Consider the following 22,993-nt stretch of genomic DNA (forward strand, 5'->3'; position numbering starts at 1 on the left):
GTTTCTGTAATATCTCACAAAATATCAGGCCATTCTGTGGCTGGGAAGTTATTTAATTTGAGGGGATCAAAGCAAATAATGTGCATGAAATCGCTCACTTTGCGCAGTCAAGCAGACACAGAGGAAGTCCGTGTGTGCGCACATGTGCAGGTTTACCTTTGAGCGTGCACTGCCAGTTCCATCATTCTGTCGCTAAACGAACAGCTGATCACACCGAGGTGCTCGCTGACCACTGATATTTATTAGTTTGGTCCTGCGTTTCCTTTCCTTCGTATATAACAGTGTCTTTTTTCTTGCTTTCCATTACTGTAGTCGGTCTTTCATGTTTCATTCGCGCACACTCATCCTCCATTTTTCTCTCTTGTTTCAAATTTGTATCCCACAATGCCTTCAAATCAAAATCAAATCAAGTTTATTTGTACAGCACTTTTAACAATAAACATTGTCGCAAAGCAGCTTTACAGAATTTGAACGACTTAAAACATGAGCTAATTTTATCCCTAATCTATCCCCAATGAGCAAGCCTGTGGCGACGGTGGCAAGGAAAAACTCCCTCAGACGACATGAGGAAGAAACCTCGAGAGGAACCAGACTCAAAAGGGAACCCATCCTCATTTGGGCAACAACAGACAGCCTGACTATAATATTAATAGTTTTAACAGGTATAACCCTCAACTGTCCTCATGGGGCCGTCCTTCACAGGAGTGGGGCGATAAAACTCCGACCAGACACAGGGCACCAGGATGGATCAAGCAGGTCTGCTCTGGCTGGATGCTTGATGGGAGCACACTCCTCAGCAATGATGAGATGCAGATGGGACCCTTAGGCCTGGCCAAGACAATTCAGTTACATTTCACCGGGTCTGGGACATGCGACAGAATGTCTGACGGCCGATTCCCTGCAGGCTACGATAGCCAGTCGAGGTCCCCACCGTCTCCACCAAAAGATTTCCTGTTGACTCCATGTAACTCAGAGGGACAGATTTGGAGTGGGGGGGGGAGAGAAAGAAAACACAGGTGGTTAGGTATGCCCAATGTCACCTGAATAAGTAGGAACAGTATACATATTGCACCGAGTACAAGCAGGGACTCCGGCAACTAACTATGACAGCATAACTAAAAGGAGAGAGCCAGAAGGTAACACAGGCATGAGGGAGCCCCGGGACATAAAGCAGCCAGCCACTGCACCGTCAACAAACTCGAGTGAGCAAGCGAGTGGGGACTGACAGCATCCATACATCCCAGTTTACCAAAACACTCTATGTCTGAGGACCCTCCAGATCTACTCCTTTACCTCATAAACACCATTAACAAAAGGCTTGACTAAACAGATATGTTTTCAGCCTAGACTTAAATGCTGAGACTGTGTCTGATTCCCGAACATTACTTGGAAGGCTGTTCCATAACAGTGGGGCTTTGTAAGAAAAGGCTCTGCCCCCTGATGTAGCCTTCACTATACGAGGTACCAGCAGATAGCCTGCACCTTTTGATCTAAGTAGGCGTGGCGGGTCATAGAGGAGCAGAAGTTCACTCAGGTACTGTGGTGCGAGACCATTTAGTGCTTTAAAGGTCAATAGTAGTATTTTATAATCAATACGAAATTTGATTGGGAGCCAATGCAGTGTGGATAAGACAGGCGTGATGTGGTCATATTTTCTAGTTCTAGTAAGGACTCTTGCTGCGGCATTTTGAACTAACTGGAGCTCGTTTATGCACTTATTGGAACATCCAGACAGTAAGGCATTACAATAATCCAACCTGGAGGTAACGAAAGCATGGACTAGTTTTTCTGCATCATGCAATGACATTAAATTTCTTATCTTTGCAATATTTCTGAGATGAAAGAAAGCTATCCGGGTGATGTTATAAATGTGAGTTTCGAATGAAAGACTGGGGTCAATAATCACTCCGAGGTCTTTTACTGCTGCACGTGAAGAAACAGAAAGGCCATCCAGAGTTACTGTGTAATCAGAAAACTTACTTCTAGCTGTATGTGGTCCTAGCACAAGTACTTCAGTCTTGTCAGAGTTAAGCAGAAGGAAATTTATAAGCATCCAGTGTCTAATGTCCTTAACACATTCCTCAATTTTATTAAGCTGGTGTCTCTCATCAGGTTTTGCAGAGACATACAACTGTGTGTCATCAGCATAACAGTGGAAACTAATACAATGTTTACGAATAATATCGCCCAGAGGTAACATATATAGAGAAAAAAGCAGTGGACCCAAGACAGAACCTTGTGGAACACCAAACTTTACCTCGGTACGTCTAGAAATATCACCATTTATATCAACATACTGATAACGATCAGTTAGATAAGACCTGAGCCAGGAGAGGGCCATTTCCTTAACTCCCACAACATTTTCTAGTCTATCCAGAAGAATGGAATGATCAATGGTATCAAATGCTGCACTAAGGTCAAGCAACACAAGTAGCGAGACACAGCCCTGATCAGACGCCAACAGTAGGTCGTTTACTACTTTAACCAGTGCTGTCTCTGTGCTATGATGAGGTCTAAATCCTGACTGATACATTTCATGGATGTTATTCCTATGTAAATATGAGCATAACTGCTGTGCCACAGCTTTTTCAAGGATCTTGGAGATAAAGGGGAGGTTTGATATTGGCCGATAATTGGACAGCTGACAGGGATCAAGGTCAGGTTTTTTAATCAGGGGTTTGATAACTGCTAGTTTAAAGGATTTGGGTACATAGCCAATCATAAGAGAAGAATTTATTATTTTTAGAAGCGGTTCAATTACTCCAGGCATTATCTGTTTGAATAGATGTGTCGGTAAGGGATCTAGTACGCAAGTTGAGGCTTTTGATGTAGAGATTAATGAAAGTAATTCAGTTTCTTTTAGGGGAGTAAAACATTCTAACTGATGATCTGATACAGTTATATTGTTAACTACAAGGTCACTTTCATTGTCTAACCTTAAATTAGTAGTTTGAATTTTTTGTCGGATATTCTCAATTTTGTCATTAAAAAAATTCATGAAGTCGTTGCTACTACATACTGCAGGTGTGCATGTGTTGATAGTGGACTTATTCCTGGTTAATTTTGCTACAGTATTAAATAGGAATCTAGGATTATTTTTGTTATCTTCTATTAGGGAGGAGAGATATGTTGATCTCGCAGCACTAAGAGCTTTTCTATACTTCAGGAAGCTCTCCTTCCACGCCAATTTGAACACTACCAATTTTGTTTGACGCCATTTACGTTCCAATTTTTGAGTGGTCTGTTTTAATGTGCGAGTGTCATCATTATACCAGGGTGCTAATTTTTTGTCTCTGACCATTTTCCTTTTTAGAGGAGCTACATTATCTAAAGTATGGCGGAATGTTGACTCTAAGCATTCAGTTGCCTGATCGAGTTCTGCAGGGGCTGACAGTGACCCAATCAAAGTTGACAGCTCTGGGAGATCATTTATAAAGCTCTGTGCAGTAGTTGACGTGAAAGTACGTTTAATACAGTAGCGTGGTGAGGTGCATATATTATTACTCAGACATATTTTGAATGAGATGAGACAATGATCTGAGATAACTTCAGACTGTGGAAGTATGACTATATTGTCTACGTTTAATCTGAATGTTAGTATTAGATCAAGGGTGTGACCACCATTATGGGTCGGTCCTATGACATTCTGCTTAATCCCGACTGAATCTAAGATGGACACAAACGCTGTTTTTAAAGGGTCTTCTGTGTTATCGAAGTGAATATTAAAATCTCCGACAACTAAAGCTTTGTCTAAGGAAATAACCAAATCTGAGATAAAATCTGCAAATTCAGAAAGAAACTCAGAATATGGCCCCGGGGGCCTGTAAATAATAAGCAATGGAATTAACTGGGTAGACTTATTTTTCGAGGCTACATACATTATATGAGTATGAAGAACTTCAAATGTATTAAATTTATAACCAGGTTTGTGTGTTACACCTAGATAATCGTTATAAATAACCGCGACGCCTCCTCCTCTGCCAGTTAGACGAGGCTGGTGTATATAACTGTATCCAGGAGGACTCGCTTCATTTAATGCTATATATTCATTTGGCTTAATCCATGTTTCTGTTAAACACAGTACATTAAACTCCTGATCAGTAATGAGTTCATTAACCATTAGCGCTTTAGATGTAAGAGATCTAATATTTAATAGCCCCACCTTTAGATCAAAGGTGCTGGCAGCAGCTGTACAGTCAGTATGATCTAATTTTATATTGATTAGGTTACTGGAACAAACTCTCTGAAAATTTCTACCTTTTTGTTGAGCTCGGGGAACAGACACAGTCTCGATGTAGTGGGCCCTGAGTGACGACTCTGTGCAGCTAGCAGACAGTCGGTTTAGCCTGTTCGTCTGCTCCCTGGCCTTGGCTCTGGATTGTCAGAAATTAACTAGGCCTGTTCTGAGACTATGACCTATGCTGCAGGAAATGAGAGCAGCACCTTCCCGAGTGGGATGGATACCGTCCCGCCCTAACAGGCCAGCAGTGCTCTCAAAATTAGCCCAATTATCTATAAAGCCCACACTGTTTTCAGAGCACCACCTGGACAGCCAGCAGTTCAGCGACCATAACCTGCTGTAAGCTACATCGCCACGCCGCATTGGGATGGGGCCAGAGCATACTACAGCATCGGACATCGCCTTCGCTAATTTAAACACCTCTACAAAGTTACTCTTAGTAACCTCAGACTGACGAAGGCGTATATCATTAGCTCCTGCATGGATAACTATCTTTGAGAACCTGTGCTTGCCTAGGACCCTAAGATTACCTGCTATGTCCGGCGCCCTGGCTCCCGGTATACACCTGACTAAAGCTGCTGGTGCCCCTAAAGGCTGAGCTAATTTCACGTGCCGTATGATAGAGTCCCCTATAACCAGAGCTCTTTCAGGTTTCTCAGTGGGTGCATCACTAAGGAGAGCAAACCTGTTCGACACGTGACGCGGAGAGGAGTGGTGCTCCCGTGGGCGAGCCTCTGCGGTAGCTTTGGCTCTACGCTTATGCCGCCGAGCCGTCACCCATTCGCCCCACTGTAAGGGCTCTAATGCCGGAGTTGGGGGATTGCTAACTCCACCTAGGGCGTCCAGACTTTCCCTAACAGAAACTACACTGTTCTCACGCTCACTAACCTGCTCTAAAGCCTGGACACGCGCTTCTAGCACTGAAATCTTCTCCGTCAGAGAGCTAACTAATCTGCACTTATCACAAGTAAAGCTAATAGAGCTATCGCTAGTGACGGAGGAAGAATGACTAAACATCCTGCACTCAGCACACTGAACAGGCTGAAGGTGTGCCATGATGAAAAGATTCACGTACCTTAAATGAAGATCTGTTGATATTAAAGCAGATCAGATGGCCTCCGCTTGTGGACTTTACACAGGAGGAGAGAAAAAGAAAGCTTCCGGTCTCGGCGTTCTTCTGAAAAAAGAAAGAGAAAAAACCGGAAAAAGGAAAGCGAAAGTGAAAAGTACAAAAATGAAAGCGACAGTATAATAAAAATGAAGACGATACTGGAAATTTATTTATAGAAAAAAAGTTAAAAAAGGATTAGTAATTAACGCCGGCACTCGCGGGAAAAAGGACTCCTTGCACGAACGGGGAAAGCCCACCACATGATGCATGACATAGTATCTTGAATTGGGTCATGGTGAAGCAGGAAAAACTAGTGGAGAATTTCAAGCCCTAAATTCATTAATTGTGTTCTATTAGGGGAAAGAAAAAAATAAAATTGGAAGTCTGTGATTCAAATTCAGTAGCTTTTTGTTCACTAAACAAAAATAATTGGGTGTCGGGGAAAATTATTTTTAAGACCTACACTTGAAAAATCTGAAAGGCAGTCTACCTTTAATTTTTCTTTTGACTTTTTATTATTATTTTATAATACAACCCCGATTCCAAAAAAGTTGGGACAAAGTACAAATTGTAAATAAAAATGGAATGCAGTAATGTGGAAATTTTCAAAATTCCATATTTTATTCAGAATAGGACATAGATGACATATCAAATGTTTAAACTGAGAAAATGTATCATTTAAAGAGAAAAATTAGGTGATTTTAAATTTCATGACAACAACACATCTCAAAAAAGTTGGGACAAGGCCATGTTTACCACTGTGAGACATCCCCTTTTCTCTTTACAACAGTCTGTAAACGTCTGGGGACTGAGGAGACAAGTTGCTCAAGTTTAGGGATAGGAAGGTTAACCCATTCTTGTCTAATGTAGGATTTTAGTTGCTCAACTGTCTTAGGTCTTTTTTGTCGTATCTTCCGTTAATGATGCGCCAAATGTTTTCTATGGGTGAAAGATCTGGACTGCAGGCTGGCCAGTTCAGTACCCGGACCCTTCTTCTACACAGCCATGATGCTGTAATTGATGCAATATGTGGTTTGGCATTGTAATGTTGGAAAATGCAAGGTCTTCCCTGAAAGAGATGTCGTCTGGATGGGAGCATATGTTGCTCTAGAACCTGGATATACCTTTCAGCATTGATGATGTCTTTCCAGATGTGTAAGCTGCCCATGCCACACGCAACCCCATACCATCAGAGATGCAGGCTTCTGAACTGAGCGCTGATAACAACTTGGGTCGTCCTTCTCCTCTTTAATCCGAATGACACGGCGTCCCTGATTTCCATAAAGAACTTCAAATTTTGATTCGTCTGACCACAGAACAGTTTTCCACTTTGCCACAGTCCATTTTAAATGAGCCTTGGCCCAGAGAAGACGTCTGCGCTTCTGGATCATGTTTAGATACGGCTTCTTATTTGAACTATAGAGTTTTAGCTGGCAACGGTGGATGGCACGGTGAATTGTGTTCACAGATAACGTTCTCTGGAAATATTCCTGAGCCCATTTTGTGATTTCCAAAACAGAAGCATGCCTGTATGTGATGCAGTGCCATCTAAGGGCCCGAAGATCACGGGCACTCAGTATGGTTTTCCGGCCTTGACCCTTACGCACACAGATTCTTCCAGATTCTCTGAATCTTTTGATGATATTATGCACTGTAGATGATGATATGCTCAAACTCTTTGCAATTTTACACTGTCGAACTCCTTTCTGATATTGCTCCACTATTTGTCGGCGCAGAATTAGGGGGATTGGTGATCCTCTTCCCATCTTTACTTCTGAGAGCCACTGCCACTCCAAGATGCTCTTTTTATACCCAGTCATGTTAATGACCTATTGCCAGTTGACCTAATGAGTTGCAATTTGGTCCTCCAGCTGTTCCTTTTTTGTACCTTTAACTTTTCCAGCCTCTTATTGCCCCTGTCCCAACTTTTTTGAGATGTGTTGCAGTCATGAAATTTCAAATGAGCCAATATTTGGCATGAAATTTCAAAATGTCTCACTTTCAACTTTTGATATGTTGTCTATGTTCTATTGTGAATACAATATCAGTTTTTGAGATTTGTAAATTATTGCATTCCGTTTTTATTTACAATTTGTACTTTGTCCCAACTTTTTTGGAATCGGGGTTGTAATTTTTGTGGCAAGCCCCACAGATATACTGCTGTCTGCACTTGCTCATCCCAATCATGAAACAGTGGATAACTTCACTTTGATATTATAGACATAAAGTTAAAATTTGAATGGAAATAAAAATGACCTTGGTGCCTGTTCTCAGGATCCTTTCAACACTCATAGCACTGTGTGACTCTATACTATACAGCTGTGGATGAGTAATGACTCATAATCTGGTGTCACCAAGATGAGGATGGGTTCTTTTGAGTCTGGTTCCTTTCAAGGTTTCTTCATCATGTCATCTCAGGCAGTTTCTCCTTGCCACTGTCACCTCTGGCTCGCTTATTAGGGGCAAATTTAAATCTATGTCTCGCTTTTTGTAAAGTTGCTTTGTAACAATATCCATTGTTCAAAGCGCTATATAAATACATCAAATTGAAACCGGAATATATTGCTGTACCCAAAGCACAATCTGCATGAGGTATGTGGAGCAGTGGCTTGAGGCTAAAAGTTTACAGACACCTACAAAGATATTCAATCTCAGTTTTATTCTCCACAGATTTCCTGTTACCATCAGAGGTCATTTGAAAAACAAAAAAAGATTACTGACTTTTATTTTTGCTTTAATTCACTATATCAGAATTCCAGTTGGTCAATGACTTTTAGAAGCTTCTCAGTGACCAAATCATAATTAGAAGTTATTTGGGAGTGCCTATGTGCCAACCATTAAAGTGCCGCACCTTTTTGCAACTGATACCATAGTAAAATCCAATCAACTCAGCCATGCCCTCAGAAAACATTGTGGACCACCAAAGAGACACAAACTAACTCCTAGGGATGAATGAACTTTGGTCCAAAAGGTTTAACTGAACCCCAAGTTAAACCAAGCAACAAATGACTGGTGAAGGTTTTGGGGTATCAGGTACCAAAGTACATAAATCCACCATTTACAGAGTCCTACATTGCCATGGCCTGAAAGGCTGTCACACAAATATGAAGCCCTGATTCCAAGACCAGCATAAAAAAGCCAGACTGAAGATTACAGGTAATCACCAGCCTTTTGGAGGCATGTTCTCTGGTCAGATGAAACAAATATTAAATTGCTTGGCCATAATGATCAGCACTATATGGTGAGGCTGTGAATACAAAGAACACCATCACAACTGTGAAACACAGGGGTGGCAGCATCATGTTGTAGAGATGCTTCATTGGGAAAGGGCCTGATGCATTCCAGATGGCATCATGGATGGAGGATTATCTAGAAATGCTGAAGCAAAACCTCAAGACATCAGCCGGAAAGTTAAAACTTGGTCACCATTGGGACTTCCAGCAGGACAATGATCCTAAGCAGACCTCCAAAGTTGTACCAAAATGGCTTAAAGATGACAAAGTCCCATCTGAATCCCATAGAAAATTTGTGGACTGAACTTAAAATGCATGTCTGAACAAGGAGGCCCACAACCCATGACTAAGTTCCACCAGTTCTGGAAGGTCACCGCAATCATTTCATTCAAGTTCAAGCTTTTAAAAGGTAATGCCAACAAATACTAAAAAAGTCTGACCCATTGAAAATCTGGTCATCTAAAATAAAAGCAGAAGTAAATCTGTGTCTTAGCTATTACTTTGAAATGACCTTTTATGGAAATACAGTAGATACTCTGATTGACTTAACACGTGAAATGTATGGAGTTGCCAAAACAAAGACATCCACAGAGTGGTAGTACTGGGCAGAAATGCCTTGTTGATGAGAGAAGTGAGATAAAAATGGCAAGACTGGTTTAAACTGACTCAAATACGGTAACTCAAATAACTACTCTTTACATCCATGGTGAGCAGAAAAGCATCTCAGTGCACATGATGAACCTCTTGTCTATGCAGTAAGTAATCAAACCGTTGCAGCCACAACCACAACCGTTGCAGCCACAACCACTGTACAACCACAGGCATGGCTCTACAGGTGGTGGTGGTGGTGGTGTGTGTGTGTGGGGGGGGTGATATGGTCATTCATCACCATATTCCAGGTATGTGTATGTGTGGCTTACACCTAGAGCCCTAAACGCTTGACCCCTGTTCTGTTGTGATGTGTGTAAAGCATTTTGCATCATGGTATGGTTCCATTTGTCTCCTTCAAGGGAAGAGTCACTGCAGTTCTTCTAACTGATCAACTTTACCCTGTCATGAAACATTTCTATCCTGATGGAAGTGGTCTCCTCCAGGATGTCCCCACCCCCATCTACAGGGCACAAGGGCTGTACTTTGCATCCATTTGTTTTGTAAATGTAGGCTTCTGTATTCTGTACAAAGACCACAAGCTGGCCTAGTGGTTAGAGTGTCCACCTCTCGACACTTGGGAGATTGTGAGTTCTACTCGCGGTCGGGTCATTCCAAAGACCATCTGGCAAGGCATGCTGATTTGAGTAGGGAAGTCAAACTCTCGCGGTTACCAGAGGACTAGCCCCTCACTATCACCCTAGCTGTATAGGCAAGAGGCTGAGGGCTGTTGAAACGGAGCTCAGCGCTGCACCCATACACTTCAAAGTGCTGGTTAGTACTGGGACAGGAGACTACCTGGGAAGACCAGATCCTTGCGTTGAAGGAACTTTGACTTGACTTGATTCTGTACAAAAAGCTCAAACATATACATTATTTTACAAGAAAGTCATGTCTGAAGGGATTCTTAAAAAAAAAAATAGATCCATGATGCGTTTGTGATTGTGATGTAAAAGTAAGTAAAGTAAACCAAGATGCAGCCCTCTTCAAGTCATTCCACAGGTTTTTGATAGCATTTGACTGGATCATTCCAAGATGTTGATCTTCTGAAGCCATTCCTTTGTTAACTTGGATTTGAGCTTTGGGTCATTACTGTTTCTTCATCTTCAGCTGTCTAACAGAGGTCTGCAGGTTTTGTGGTAAAACAGGTTGGTTTTACCACAAAACCTGCAAAAAAAAAAGGGGCGGCATGGTGGTGTAGTGGTTAGCACTGTCGCCTTGCAGCAAGAAGGTGCTGGGTTCGAGCCCAGTGGTCAAGGTGGGACTTTCTGTGTGGAGTTTGCATGTTCTCCCTGTGTCTATGTAGGTTTTCTCTGGGTGCTCTGGTTCCCCCCACAGTCCAAAGACATGCGGTGAGGTAAACATGGGGCGGCCTTAGGCTGAGGTGCCCTTGAGCAGGACACCTAACCCACAACTGCTCCCTGGGCACTGTGGCATAGCTGCCCACTGCTCTGGGTATGTGTGTTCACTGCTTCAGATGGGTTAAATGCAGAGGACGAATTTCACTGTGCTTGAGTGTGTGAGTGATAAATAAAGGCTTCTTCTTCTTTGGATCAATCCGTGATTCCCTCCATCTTGAATAGAGCCCCAGTCCCAGCTGAAGAGAAGCATGATGCTGCCACCACCATACTTCACCGTGGGTATGATGTTCTTTGGGTGATAAGCTGCCTTGTTTAAATCACAAAAAACCCTGCAGTGTTAACAGGGGTGGATAAGCTTTTTCCTCCTCCTCCTGGTTGTCCATTGGCTTGACGGTGATGTTCAGTTCCTCATCCATCCCCAGGTTCTTTCCTTCTCCCATGTGCCCTGATGTGGGAATGAAGGCCAATGTGGGATCTACAGATCTGGGGACAGTGTAGACAAGGGAAATAGCTCAATTGAGTTACCGCCCATGTCTTACTGTTCATTATTCCTCACGAATCCTTGTTCTCTTTCACTTGAAATGACAGACCCCCTAAGCGACAGTCCGTCTCCATGGGGTATGATCAGCAGCAAGGATTTCGAGATCTCCAGAAGGGATGTTACAAGACTTCATGGATTTTTTTTGAGGAAGTCCTTCCAGCGTTTCTTTGGTGCACTGCTGGGATGGGTTCCTTCAGCCAGCTCCCTGTAGATCATCATATGGTGCCAGTTCTGATGAAGAAGGATGGATTTGACACTTTTAAGCTTTTTATATTCACTGTAAATGTCATATTTCTTTATAATAGAGGAGGCATATGCTTTCTTATCTGTCCATGTGCTTTCTGCACTGAAGATAAATATGAAGTGCTTAAAGTGGTTTTAAGTTCAATAAATTTTATACTATGACTATATTTTTGTTACTGTTGCGGTCACAATTGATTTGAATGGGAAGCCGGTCAGTTGCATGGAATCACATAGACACACCATTGACACCTAGCAGTAATTTAGAGTAGCCAATCCACCTCCCAGCATGGGAAATGGGAAAAAAATGGGAGAACCCAGAGCATATTTGCATGGACAAAGGGAGCACAGAAACTCACCACAGACACAGATCGAACCATCTGCACAAATACCCGTATCTCATTTTAAAGGGCTGAATTTCGAATGTCCACAAATCGAATGAGAAACCTTGGAGCTGTGAGGCAGCATTGCTGCCCACTACACCACAGTAAAGCATGCTTGATAGAATAACAGATAATTACATGATGCATTACCTTAATTGCTGCACAACAGTCTTTCTGTATTAAAAGTGGAACTTTTCCTTGCCAAATGGTGGCAATGTTTGATCAGAGCTTGAAAAGTGAATGCGTGCACTAGATTGTGTTTAGTCTGGGCAAAACTTTTCTCTCAGTCTTGCTAGCTTACTCTCCATATTGCCAGAAGCATTTTTTTCCACATTGAAGAAGGTAGTCTCTTTCTGTCTGTGAAAAAGTATTGATCTAATTCACTTGCTGTACCATAGCTGCAGACTTGTGCTGTTGCTCTTTCTATGTCTTGCATTTATGGATCAGAATTTGCTTCCTTAACTTCAGGCTTCATCATTATAAGGTGCAAAACTGCATCATATCAGTCATGGCTTTTGCTGTCTTTGATAATAGATGGACCTAGATAAGTTGGAAGACTGGGGTTATGGTTTTGGAAAAACAAAAGATATGTTTTGGAGACATGTTTTGCTGGGGAAGAGTGTAGGACAAATGACTATTCTGCAGAAAGCACCAGTCATTAGAGTGAGAGGATAAATAGATTTAAGATACATCTTGGATAAAATTGTGTCTCTGAATGATTGGTCCATACTACTATATGTTATTATTATATTCACATTCACTGGATATGAGCAGTCGCATGCTCTGATTGGCTACTCTACTACTAGGATATCGGCTCATATACTGTGAGTAGAGAAAAACAAAATGGCAGAGCGTGTTACTGAACCAACCAAGGATGAAATAAAAACTCTACTCAAAAACAAAACAACAAAATATATTTTAAAAAAGCAACAAAATATGGAATAAAAGTATTTGATGGTAAAAATCCGAGTTCTCATCTCCAATTTACGAGTCCGAATGCAGTTCATGCATGAGTCAGAGTCATCAGTGCTCAAGTCCAAGTCAAGTCACGAGTCCTTAAAATTAGGTCACGAGTTGGACTCGAGTACTACAAGTCTGACTGGTTCCCTATTTACTCTGTTGAGAAAGAAGTGTGCACTGTGTTGTGCAAAATAGTAACATCACCCTCTATAACAACTAGCGCAAACTTTTATAGATAAATTATTCTATCCACATTCACTGGATATGAGCAATCGCACGCTCTACTACTAGGATATCGGCTCATATTGTTGGGTTTCACGTGACGTCACATCCGCCTCATTAGTTATTCAAAACTTTAGCTGGTGGTCTACCAAAGCTCAGTTGACAAAGCGTTTGTACAGAGAAGGTGCATTGCTCGCATGAAAAATGCCTTACGCTTGCGTTGTTTTAGGTCGTTCGAATCGCTCAAACCGTCAAACTGATAAAGGTTTCTTCAGGGTTCCCCGTGAACTAATAATAAAGGGTGAACAAACACAGGATTTCACAAAAAGATGTTGAGAAAGGTGGCTTTTGAACCTCTCACTGAAATTGAAGGGAGCTGAGTCGAAGCATGCTCGAGTTTGTAGTGATCACTTGGTGAAAGGTTTGCATCTCCCTCTCAGCTCTGTCCTTAGTGTTTCCCAAGTACTTTTCTTGCTAGGTGCCGTTATTTTATGGTACTTTTTTAAATCACGAAGCGCTAAAGTCCCCAGCTGTTTGTTTGTTTACTCCTCACAAAGTCCATATGCATGAAGGTCGCGACAAAATTCTTACCCAGCCATACAGTTACAATACGCTGTGATCACTTCTCCATCTTGTTTAACTAAGGCCAAGTTTGCATTAGACCGTATCTGTCTCGTTTTCTTCGCGGATGCACTGTCCGTTTACATTAAAACGCCTGGAAACGCCGGGAAACGGGAATCCGCCAGGGTCCACGTATTCAATCTAGATCGTGTCTGGTCCGGTGCTGTGTAAACATTTGGCCCTTTTCCACTACCCTTTATCAGCTCACTTCAGCTCGCTTCAGCTCACTTCAGCCCGACACGGCTCGCGTTTCGACTACCAAAAAACAGCACGACTCGGCTCGCTTCAGCCCTGCTTAGCCCCTAAAACTCGCACCGTTTTGGAGTGGGGCTGAAGCGAGCCAAACCGAGCCGAGTGAGGCTGGGGGCATGAGGAGACACTCCCCTGTGCACTGATTGGTGAGGAGGAGTGTCCTCACACGCCCACACACGCCCCGCGAGCACGCTGGGATCTGTAAACACCGTAAACCCGGAAGAAGAATAATTACGAATTACGAGAATTTCTGAAGCCTTATGCGCCTCGCCTCATCTATATGCTCTTGCCAGTATCCGTTGGCATTGTCGGTGACAACAAGCCACAGCACCAAGACCAGCAACACTAACGACTCCATGTCCTCCATGTTTATTGTTTACTATTCGGGTCGTGAGACTACCACTTAAAAGCTCACTGATGTCACTGTTTGCGCTGCTTAACGACATCACGTGACGTCCACCCACTTTCGCTAACTCCACCCAATGTGTCCACCCACTTCCAGCCAGCACGGTTCAGCGCGGTTGTAGTCGAAATGCAACCCCAACAGCCCCGCTCAGCTCGACTCAGCACGGCACGGCTCAGCTGCGTTTGTAGTGGAAAAGCGGCAATTGAGGATACGCTGTGCTGAGCTCTAGCTGGCATCGTCATTGGACAACATCACTGTGACATCCACCTTCCTGATTCGCTGGCGTTGGTCATGTGACGCGACTGCTGAAAAACGGCGCGGACTTCCACCTTGTATCACCTTTCATTAAAGAGTATAAAAGTATGAAAATACTGCAAATACTGATGCAAATACTGCCCATTGTGTAGTTATGATTGTCTTTAGGCTTGCCATCCTTCCACTTGCAAGTGGTAAGTGATATGCACTGGGATCACACACACAGCGGCTCAGTCCCGAATCACTGCTCGTGCGCTATACTCGTGCGCTCTGTGAGCTGCACAGGGCCGGAGTGCGCACCCTCCAGAGGGCACTCGCTGTTCAGGGCGGAGTGATTTGGAGCGCAGGATGCCTGCGGAGCCGAGCATATCCGTGTATTGGTGTTGCTGTGTGCACGCGAATCGTGTATTGGTGTTGCTGTTTGCACGCTAATCGTTTTAAAAACGTTAATCTGATGATCCGCTGATACGGTCTAATGTAAACCCCACCTAAGATCCAGGTCTTTAAAGGGGTTTCTGATAATCTTTGTGAATGATTTACCTGAGATATAAGAGCCAACACAAGTGAGAATCAAGCGTCCTGTTGTGTTTACACTTCAACTTGCAGCGCTTCGTTGTAAAGACATGAACAAAAAGCTTAATAAAACCAAACATACTTACACAGGCAAAAACAATACAGGATTCATTTGACAGTGACTTGATCCCGAGGTCCTTTACCCAGCCACATACAAAAAAGTTGTAAGCCTCCATACTCTTCCACACTTTCATCTGTTTTGCGGTGTAGAAGGATGTCTGCAACACCAGATAGTTAGAGATGTCGGGGAACTCGACTGGAGGGTAGTTTTCGAGACTGTTTTTTCCCAGACTGTAGGGGTCGATTCCATTGCACATAGGTGCTACGCGCCTCGTCAACTATCAGCTCATGTACGACTCGATTTCATGGAATAATTGTAAATCAGACCAGGTCTCTAGTGAGATTATCCTGTTGCACTTTTCACTCAGCAAGTGTGAGTCATTGTTCAAGTCTCCTCATACAGACTAATTGCTGGTGCAGTCGTTTCAAGTCGTCATCACTGAACACTGTAGCAGCCAATCACTTATCCTTAACACTCACACAATTCACATGCTACAAAGCAAAGACGTGAGACCTCCTGTCAAGTACACACACATTACATGCACACTCTCAAGCAAATCAGTGTCAGGAGGGGGTGGCCAAGCCTGCCACAGGTCAATGACAGCTTGACAGGCTTGGACTGTTCTCTCAGCAGGTGATGAGATCCAGCCTCAGTATGCTGGAACAGATGCAGGTCCCTGGAGCTCTATTCCTATTCCCTTTGATGGTCCAGAGCTCCAGCCCATGTGATGTGGCTCTTTTTTTTTTTCCCTGAGTGTGTCATGTTCACTTGGCTCACACAGGCCTCTGATATCAAGTAGCTGCAGTTGGGATGCCATCGCCGCACAGTCTCCAAGGAGCTACTGGCAGACTAAATAAGCACTTATTTCCTATCTGGTGTTTATGAACAGCTGTTTATCAAAGAAAAAAGACAAGGAGAAAGTGCCAAGCGTTTTTCTTGACACTTAAAAAAAAAATAAAAGAAGCAAGAAACTTCTTCTCATCTTCTGCTGCTAGTCGGCTTTTTTTAAATCCTTTGAGAGATCCTCAAATTGCCTTGTCTTTCTGTCATTGTCCTCTGTTAAGTGTGTGAGAAATGCCTGGTTGAAGAGATGTGTTTGAGGTACCTGACGGTGGATAAAGACACGCTTTAGTGGATTAGTTTAACAAAAAGAATAAATCAAGGACAGCACCAAGTCCAAATTCAGCTCCTCATTAACCTTGATAGAAATTGTACATACCGTACTTGTGGGGGGGAAACATCTATGAATGTGAAAGTCATTTTTGGATTCTGCCAGCATACTTGTCATTCCTTAGTAAATGTGCTATTTAAAAAGATTTAACACTTTCTAATGTGTCCTTCTGATTTTTCTTCAACCTCAAAACTTGTCAAGAGTGTCTGAGTCTCTGAAGTTCAATAGCTGGCTGGTGTTTTCATACCAGTGTATATGAAACAGAAGGTGAGGGGTGTTGGGGTGATTTGCTTGTTTTATTTTGTGTGATTTGTGATTCTGCTTCTGCATGAACTCCAGTTTGCTCTCTGAGCTTTGCATCAGTGGGTCACAATTCAAGGATGTCTGCCTTCACTGGAGATGCTGCTTACACTCCAGATACACGTCCACTATGTTCACGGGGGTCCATATAGACTTCCCAGTATTTGTGTGTTCTGCTGTACTTTGAGTATTTGTGTTGTATAGTGTGTGTGTGTGTGGTGGGGTAAAATTTCACCCTGTGTGATCATAAAGGGAGCCAGAACATCTTATTCCCACTGGTGAAGACACACACTTGGCCCTCAAGGCCACCTGAGGTGACCTTGAGTGACATTATAAAGCTGATTTATCAAACACGCGGTGTCTGAAGACTGCGCTGCCATTGTCAGCCAACAAAGAAACACTCAACCATTGAATCTATTTGGATTCAATTGGATGAGACACAATGAAGCTCTGACCTTGGATATACCCATCTCTCATTTGAAAGGGCTGAATTTCTCCAAAGGCAACTTGAAGTATTTGCACGTTTCTTTTTATTTCAGAATAATTGCGCATCACTATGTTTCACGTTTCAGTGTGGCAAAATGGCCATCGGTCCTTGGCGGCTTGATTGCGGGAGGAAAGTTCATTGGTTAATAAGGGAAAAAAATGGATCATAGAATTCTCTGTTTCTCATCTGAATATCTTGACTGTTCGTTGATGTGAAAAGAAACACCGTTTTGCATGAGGAGTGCGCTCCATCATCTTCCTCATCAGAGCAAGCTTGTGTATTATTATCCCAGCAGCCAAACATTTCTGACAACAAAAGGTCATTTATTTCTTATTTTTATTTATTTATTTTTTTCGTGTCGAACTGCCTGTGTGAAGTAAGCATCTGGTTTCCTGTAATAGTGTCTTTGCTTCAGAAAATGGGAGTTTAATCGCTTTTACAAAGAGGCCAAATCAACATGAGTGGGAAGAAGGAGACATTTTTTGAAGACAGAATGTGGCCATTTTTAACAGAACAACATGTTTGAATTAGATGCTCCTGCGCTGATTCTAAATGGATTTCTGAAGTGGTTGTTTGTGGCGGTTTTCAATCGTACATAACCTTGAGTCTTTTTTATGGAAGGTTTGTAGGATTTAAGTGCCAGTATAGCATGAAGGAGCTGAATACATACACGTTCTCTTTCCTCTTTGTCCTGGTTTTAAAATGGAAAATTCTGCTTCTAAAGTTTTGCCATTGTCCAAGTAATTAATGGAATGTCTGAGAGCGAGGACCACGTACTTAAATCCCCCCACCTTTTTTTTTCATCATGATTAATAATGATAAACACCGAGCAGTGTTTTTGGTGTCCCTCTTTTGAGATAAGCTTATACATAATACATGCATGTAAATGAAAGATAGTGACCTTCACTGTAGTTCATTTCAAATCTCGTGCAAGTTTTTTTTTTGCATGTTGAGGAAACATTTAGCATAACAATCAAATGCACTCAAATTAGCTGTTATTTTTATGCTTCGCTTCAAAGTTTTATACATTTATTCTGTATAAAGAGCTATAGCATATTTACACCAACAATGTGTTGGGATAAAATCTGACATTTTGAACAAAATTAACACTTTTATTACAATAAACTTGTGATGGTGAGACTATAACAATTTTCACCTTCAAAAGAAATATTGCTAAGATAAGAAATTTAATGACGCGGAAAAACTAGTTCATGCTTTCGTTACCTCCAAGTTGGATTATTGTAATGCCTGGATGTTCCAGTAAGTGCATAAACAAGCTCCAGTTAGTTCAAAATGCAGCAGCAAGAGTCCTTACTAGAACTAGAAAATATGCCCACATCACGCCTGTCTTATCCACACTGCACTGGTTCTCAATCAAATTTCGTATTGACTATAAAATACTACTATTGACCTTTAAAGCACTGAATGGTCTCGCACCACAGTACCTGAGTGAACTTCTGCTCCTCTATGACCCGCCACGCCTACTTAGATCAAAAGGTGCAGACTATCTGCTGGTACCTCGTATAATGAAGGCTACATCAGGGGGCAGAGCCTTTTCTTACAAAGCCCCACAGTTATGGAACAGCCTTCCAAGTAGTGTTTGGGAATCAGACACAGTCTCAGCGTTTAAGTCTAGGCTGAAAACATATCTGTTTAGTCAAGCCTTTTGTTAATGGTGTTTATGAGGTAAAGGTGTAGATCTGGAGGGTCCTCAGACATAGAGTGTTTTGGTAAATTGGGATGTATGGATGCTGTCAGTCCCCACTCGCTTGCTCACTTGAGTTTGTTGATGGTGTAGTGGTTTATGCTTTATGTCTGCTTTATGTCCCGGGGCTCCCTCATGCCTGTGTTACCTTCTGGCTCTCCCCTTTTAGTTATGCTGTCATAGTTAGTTGCCGGAGTCCCTGCTTGTACTCAGTGCAATATGTATACTGTTCCTACTTATTCAGGTGGCATTGGGCATACCTAACAACCTGTGTTCTCTCTCTCTCTCTCTCTCTTTCTCTCTCTGTCTCTCTTTCTCTGTCTCTCTTTCTCCCTCCCCCCCAAAATAAATAAATAAATAAATAAATCTGTCCCTCTGAGTTACATGTCAATCCTGTGATCGAGACGCTGACCTCTTCTGCTCCTCAGACCTGCCTGATCCATCCTGGTGCCCTATGTCTGGTTGGAGTCTCATCGCATTGCTCCTGTGGAGGACGGCCCCATGTGGACAGTTGAAGGTCACACCTGGAGGACGCTCTGGACACTTACAGTAATGCTTTTATGGCTGAGGACTACAGTTGACTTGCTAACTTTAGGACTGCAGTTGTCATGAACAGTTTTGCACTCAAGTTTCCATCAATGAAGAGTTTATAACATCAACGAAACTGACTTCATGTTAAAACTGTTAATGTTATAGTCATGTTGTCTGTTGTTGCCCAAATGAGGATGGGTTCCCTTTTGAATCTGGTTCCTCTTGAGGTTTCTTCCTCATGTCGTCTGAGGGAGTTTTTCCTTGTCACAGTCTCCACAGGCTTGCTCATTGGGGATAGATTAGAGATAAAATTAGCTCATGTTTTAAGTCATTCAAATTCTGTAAAGCTGCTTTGCAACAATGTTTATTGTTAATAGTGCTATACACATAGACTTGACTTGAAAAGACCTCAAATTCGAATACAAAGCTGTGCTGAAAGACTTATTACAGAAAACCTCACTAAAACATTTGTTCACATTGTTGGTTAATTGGACAAGAAGCAAAACATCTATCTGGGTGAAGAAATGTGAACAAATCACACACTGAACATATTGTCAAAAACGTATGGTCAGCTCAGCTGTGTTTGATACAGCTTTGCCTTTCTTTGTGGAAATTTAATAGATTTAATTCCAACTATTTGCTATAAAACAAGATCTTTGGTGTAAAAAAACACACACAAACCGTGGTAACCCTGTTATTAACTGATGCTCCTCTTCCACTGAAAATGTTCATGAATCATGCCCTGATGGGCTGAAATTAGTGCTTGGTGCAGTTCCCATTTTGTCCACCTTATGGAGCTAAAAAAGGGGCAGTGAGTACATTATGCAACTGAAACATCTAGAAAGGTGAAATATATAGAGGATATTACATGGTTTCACGAAGATATGAAGTGGTGAACATATTCACGAGTGAGTGAACGAGTGAAAATATTTTCAACATGAGAAGCCACCATGTAATGTTCTTTGTATCATATGGACACATCCACAACAAAAAATAGTCAAGTTATTCAAAAGAATTTTAAATTTGAACTGGCTTGCCTCTTTGACAACGCACATCTAATCAGCGGGAAAACACTGGGAGTGACGTCATTGGAGTCACTCTATGTATAATACAGTGTCCTGTATTATACATACAGGACACTTTTTCGATTGAATAAAAACATGTTCTATTTCCTTCTAGCAGGTTTCATTTATTTGGTTTGATAGCATGCAATATTGTTCGCATATCGCTTATCCTACATGTATCACGTCACTTTAGCCAATGGAGAACGAGTGTTGAATATGGTTTATGATATTGCATAGTTGTCAAGACAACATGACGTCACACGTCCGAGATATAAAACTTCTGCGTTCTTGAGCAACTGAACAATTTGCAAACAAACATGGCTGCCAGGTCTGCTTCGTTAAATACAGAAAATTTTGAGAGAATTTTGAATGAGAAAGATGTGTTGAACACCCGAAAGGAATGTGTATAATAATAATAATAATAATAATATTAGATTTTTTTTCATGGTGTATCAGATATATTTAATTCAGCTACTTGTCTTTGACTCATTCAGTATCCTGCTAGCTGAATGGAATATACTGTATCTGATATACCACTCAATGCCAGCCAATATTATTTAAAAATGTCACTCAGATCCGTGATGTATTTCGTATGAAAAATGCAAATTTTTCAACACGAGAAGATAAACTTCATAGCTTCAAGCCAATGTATGATTTTCTTTTTATTATATCAACACATTCACAAACAAAAAGTCCCCAAATTTATCAAAACAATTCATCAATTTCCTCACGAGTGACATATAGAGATTCATGTCACAGTTTTGGTTCTCCATGTCCCGGATGGCGTGCATAGGAAAAATACAAGTGGTATATTTCTCAGTAAAACACTCAGATCTGTATAATATATAATGCTTATATATATATCAAATAACTTTTTTATTTTTATAAAGTTGTTGGTCAGTCAAAAGAGCTAATTATTTCAGTGTGATTTAAAATATACAGATTTGTGAATGATGACGTGATGAAGATGAATATTTATTGAATGGCTGATGTGTTTGTCCCTGTTGATGAGCTCCAGCGGTATACAGCGTTCGTACAGCATTACTATTACCTGTTCATTGCTCATTGTTCACTGTGTATACATACAGCTATTATTATTATTATTATTATTAGTTTTTGAAGCAGTTCCTTATTTAACGACATCACATTCATGTCTAAGTTTTTTCTGTTTGTGTTTTAGGATAACAGAGTCCAATCTGTAGAAGGAAAAGCAGATTCAAACAATCTTCATGTTCCCATGGGCACAGAACTGCACTCGTGCACTGCATTAAACTCATCTCCACAGCAATGCGATTTAACCCACTTATATCACTTATATCTCAAATAAACTGTGCAACTTGTTTGTTTAGTTTTATGATCTCCCTGAACACGGTGTACAAAAAAGACGATAAGAGTAAACACAGTAATATTGTTTCTGGGGTATTAATACACTTCTCTCTCTCTACACACACACACACACACACACACACGGAAAATGATCCAATATTACATATCTGTGAGTGGCAAAAGTATGTGAACCTTTGCTTTCAGTATCTGGTGTGACCCCCTTGTGCAGCAATAACTGCAACTAAACGTTTCCGGTAACTGTTGATCAGTCCTGCACACCGACTTGGAGGAATTTTAGCCCATTCCTCCGTACAGAACAGCTTCAACTCTGGGATGTTGGTGGATTTCCTCACATGAACTGCTCGCTTCAGATCCTTCCACAACATTGGATTAAGGTCAGGACTTTGACTTGGCCATTCCAAAACATTAACTTTATTCTTCTTTAACCATTCTTTGGTAGAACGACTTGTGTGCTTAGGGTCGTTGTCTTGCTGCATGACCCACCTTCTCTTGAGATTCAGTTCATGGACAGATGTCTTGACATTTTCCTTTAGAATTTGCTGGTATAATTCAGAATTCATTGTTCCATCAATGATGGCAAGCCATCCTGGGTTCTCTTTATCTACTTTTAGGACTTGTGTGAAAATCTGATGATGTTTTAGGTCATAATTATGCAGAAATAGAGAAAATTCTAAAGGGTTCACAAACTTTCAAGCACCACTGTAAATCATGTGGCAACATGTGCTGATGAGACCAAGGTAGAAACTTTTGGCCATAATTTGAAAAGTTATGTTTGGCACAAAAACAAGGCAGCTTATCACTCAAAGAACACCATACCCATGGTGAAGCATGGTGATGGCAGCATCATGCTTCTCTTCAGCTGGGACCAGGGCTGTAGTCAAGATGGAGAGAATCATTGATGGATCCAAATATGAATCTGTTTTACCACAAAACCTGCAGACCTCTGTTAGACAGCTGAAGATAAAGAAACAATAAACACCAAAAGCCCAATTCCAAGTTAACAAAAGAATGACTTCAGAAGATTTTGGAATAACCCAGTCAGATCCCAGCTTGAAATCCTGTCAAAAACTTGTGGAGTGACTTGAAGAAGGCCGTGCACAGGAGATCCCCTTGCAGTTTGGTAGATTTGGGGAATTTTGCCAAAACAGGTTGGTAGACCCCCCCCCCCAGTAAAATAATTCTTTCTTTTCATTTTTTTCTGAAAACATTTCTATTTGTTGTTTCTTTTGAATTTTGTTGGTTGCTATATCACATCAAAGGTTGAAAACTATATGACATGAC

The 22,993-nt window shown here is 41.6% G+C and overlaps 1 protein-coding gene across 1 annotated transcript in view; it reads left to right on the forward strand.

Annotated features, from left to right (window-relative positions):
• LOC132899051 (adhesion G-protein coupled receptor D2) overlaps positions 1-21,692 on the forward strand; it is a 144,010-nt gene extending 122,318 nt beyond the window's left edge. The window contains exon 24 of the mRNA XM_060940696.1: positions 21,546-21,692. Within this exon, the coding sequence (XP_060796679.1) occupies positions 21,546-21,692 (147 nt within the window). The remainder of the gene's footprint in view (positions 1-21,545) is intronic.
• The last annotated feature ends 1,301 nt before the right edge of the window (positions 21,693-22,993 follow it).

The sequence above is a fragment of the Neoarius graeffei genome, chromosome 15 (assembly GCF_027579695.1).
Source record: "Neoarius graeffei isolate fNeoGra1 chromosome 15, fNeoGra1.pri, whole genome shotgun sequence".
Classification (NCBI taxonomy): Eukaryota; Metazoa; Chordata; class Actinopteri; order Siluriformes; family Ariidae; genus Neoarius; species Neoarius graeffei.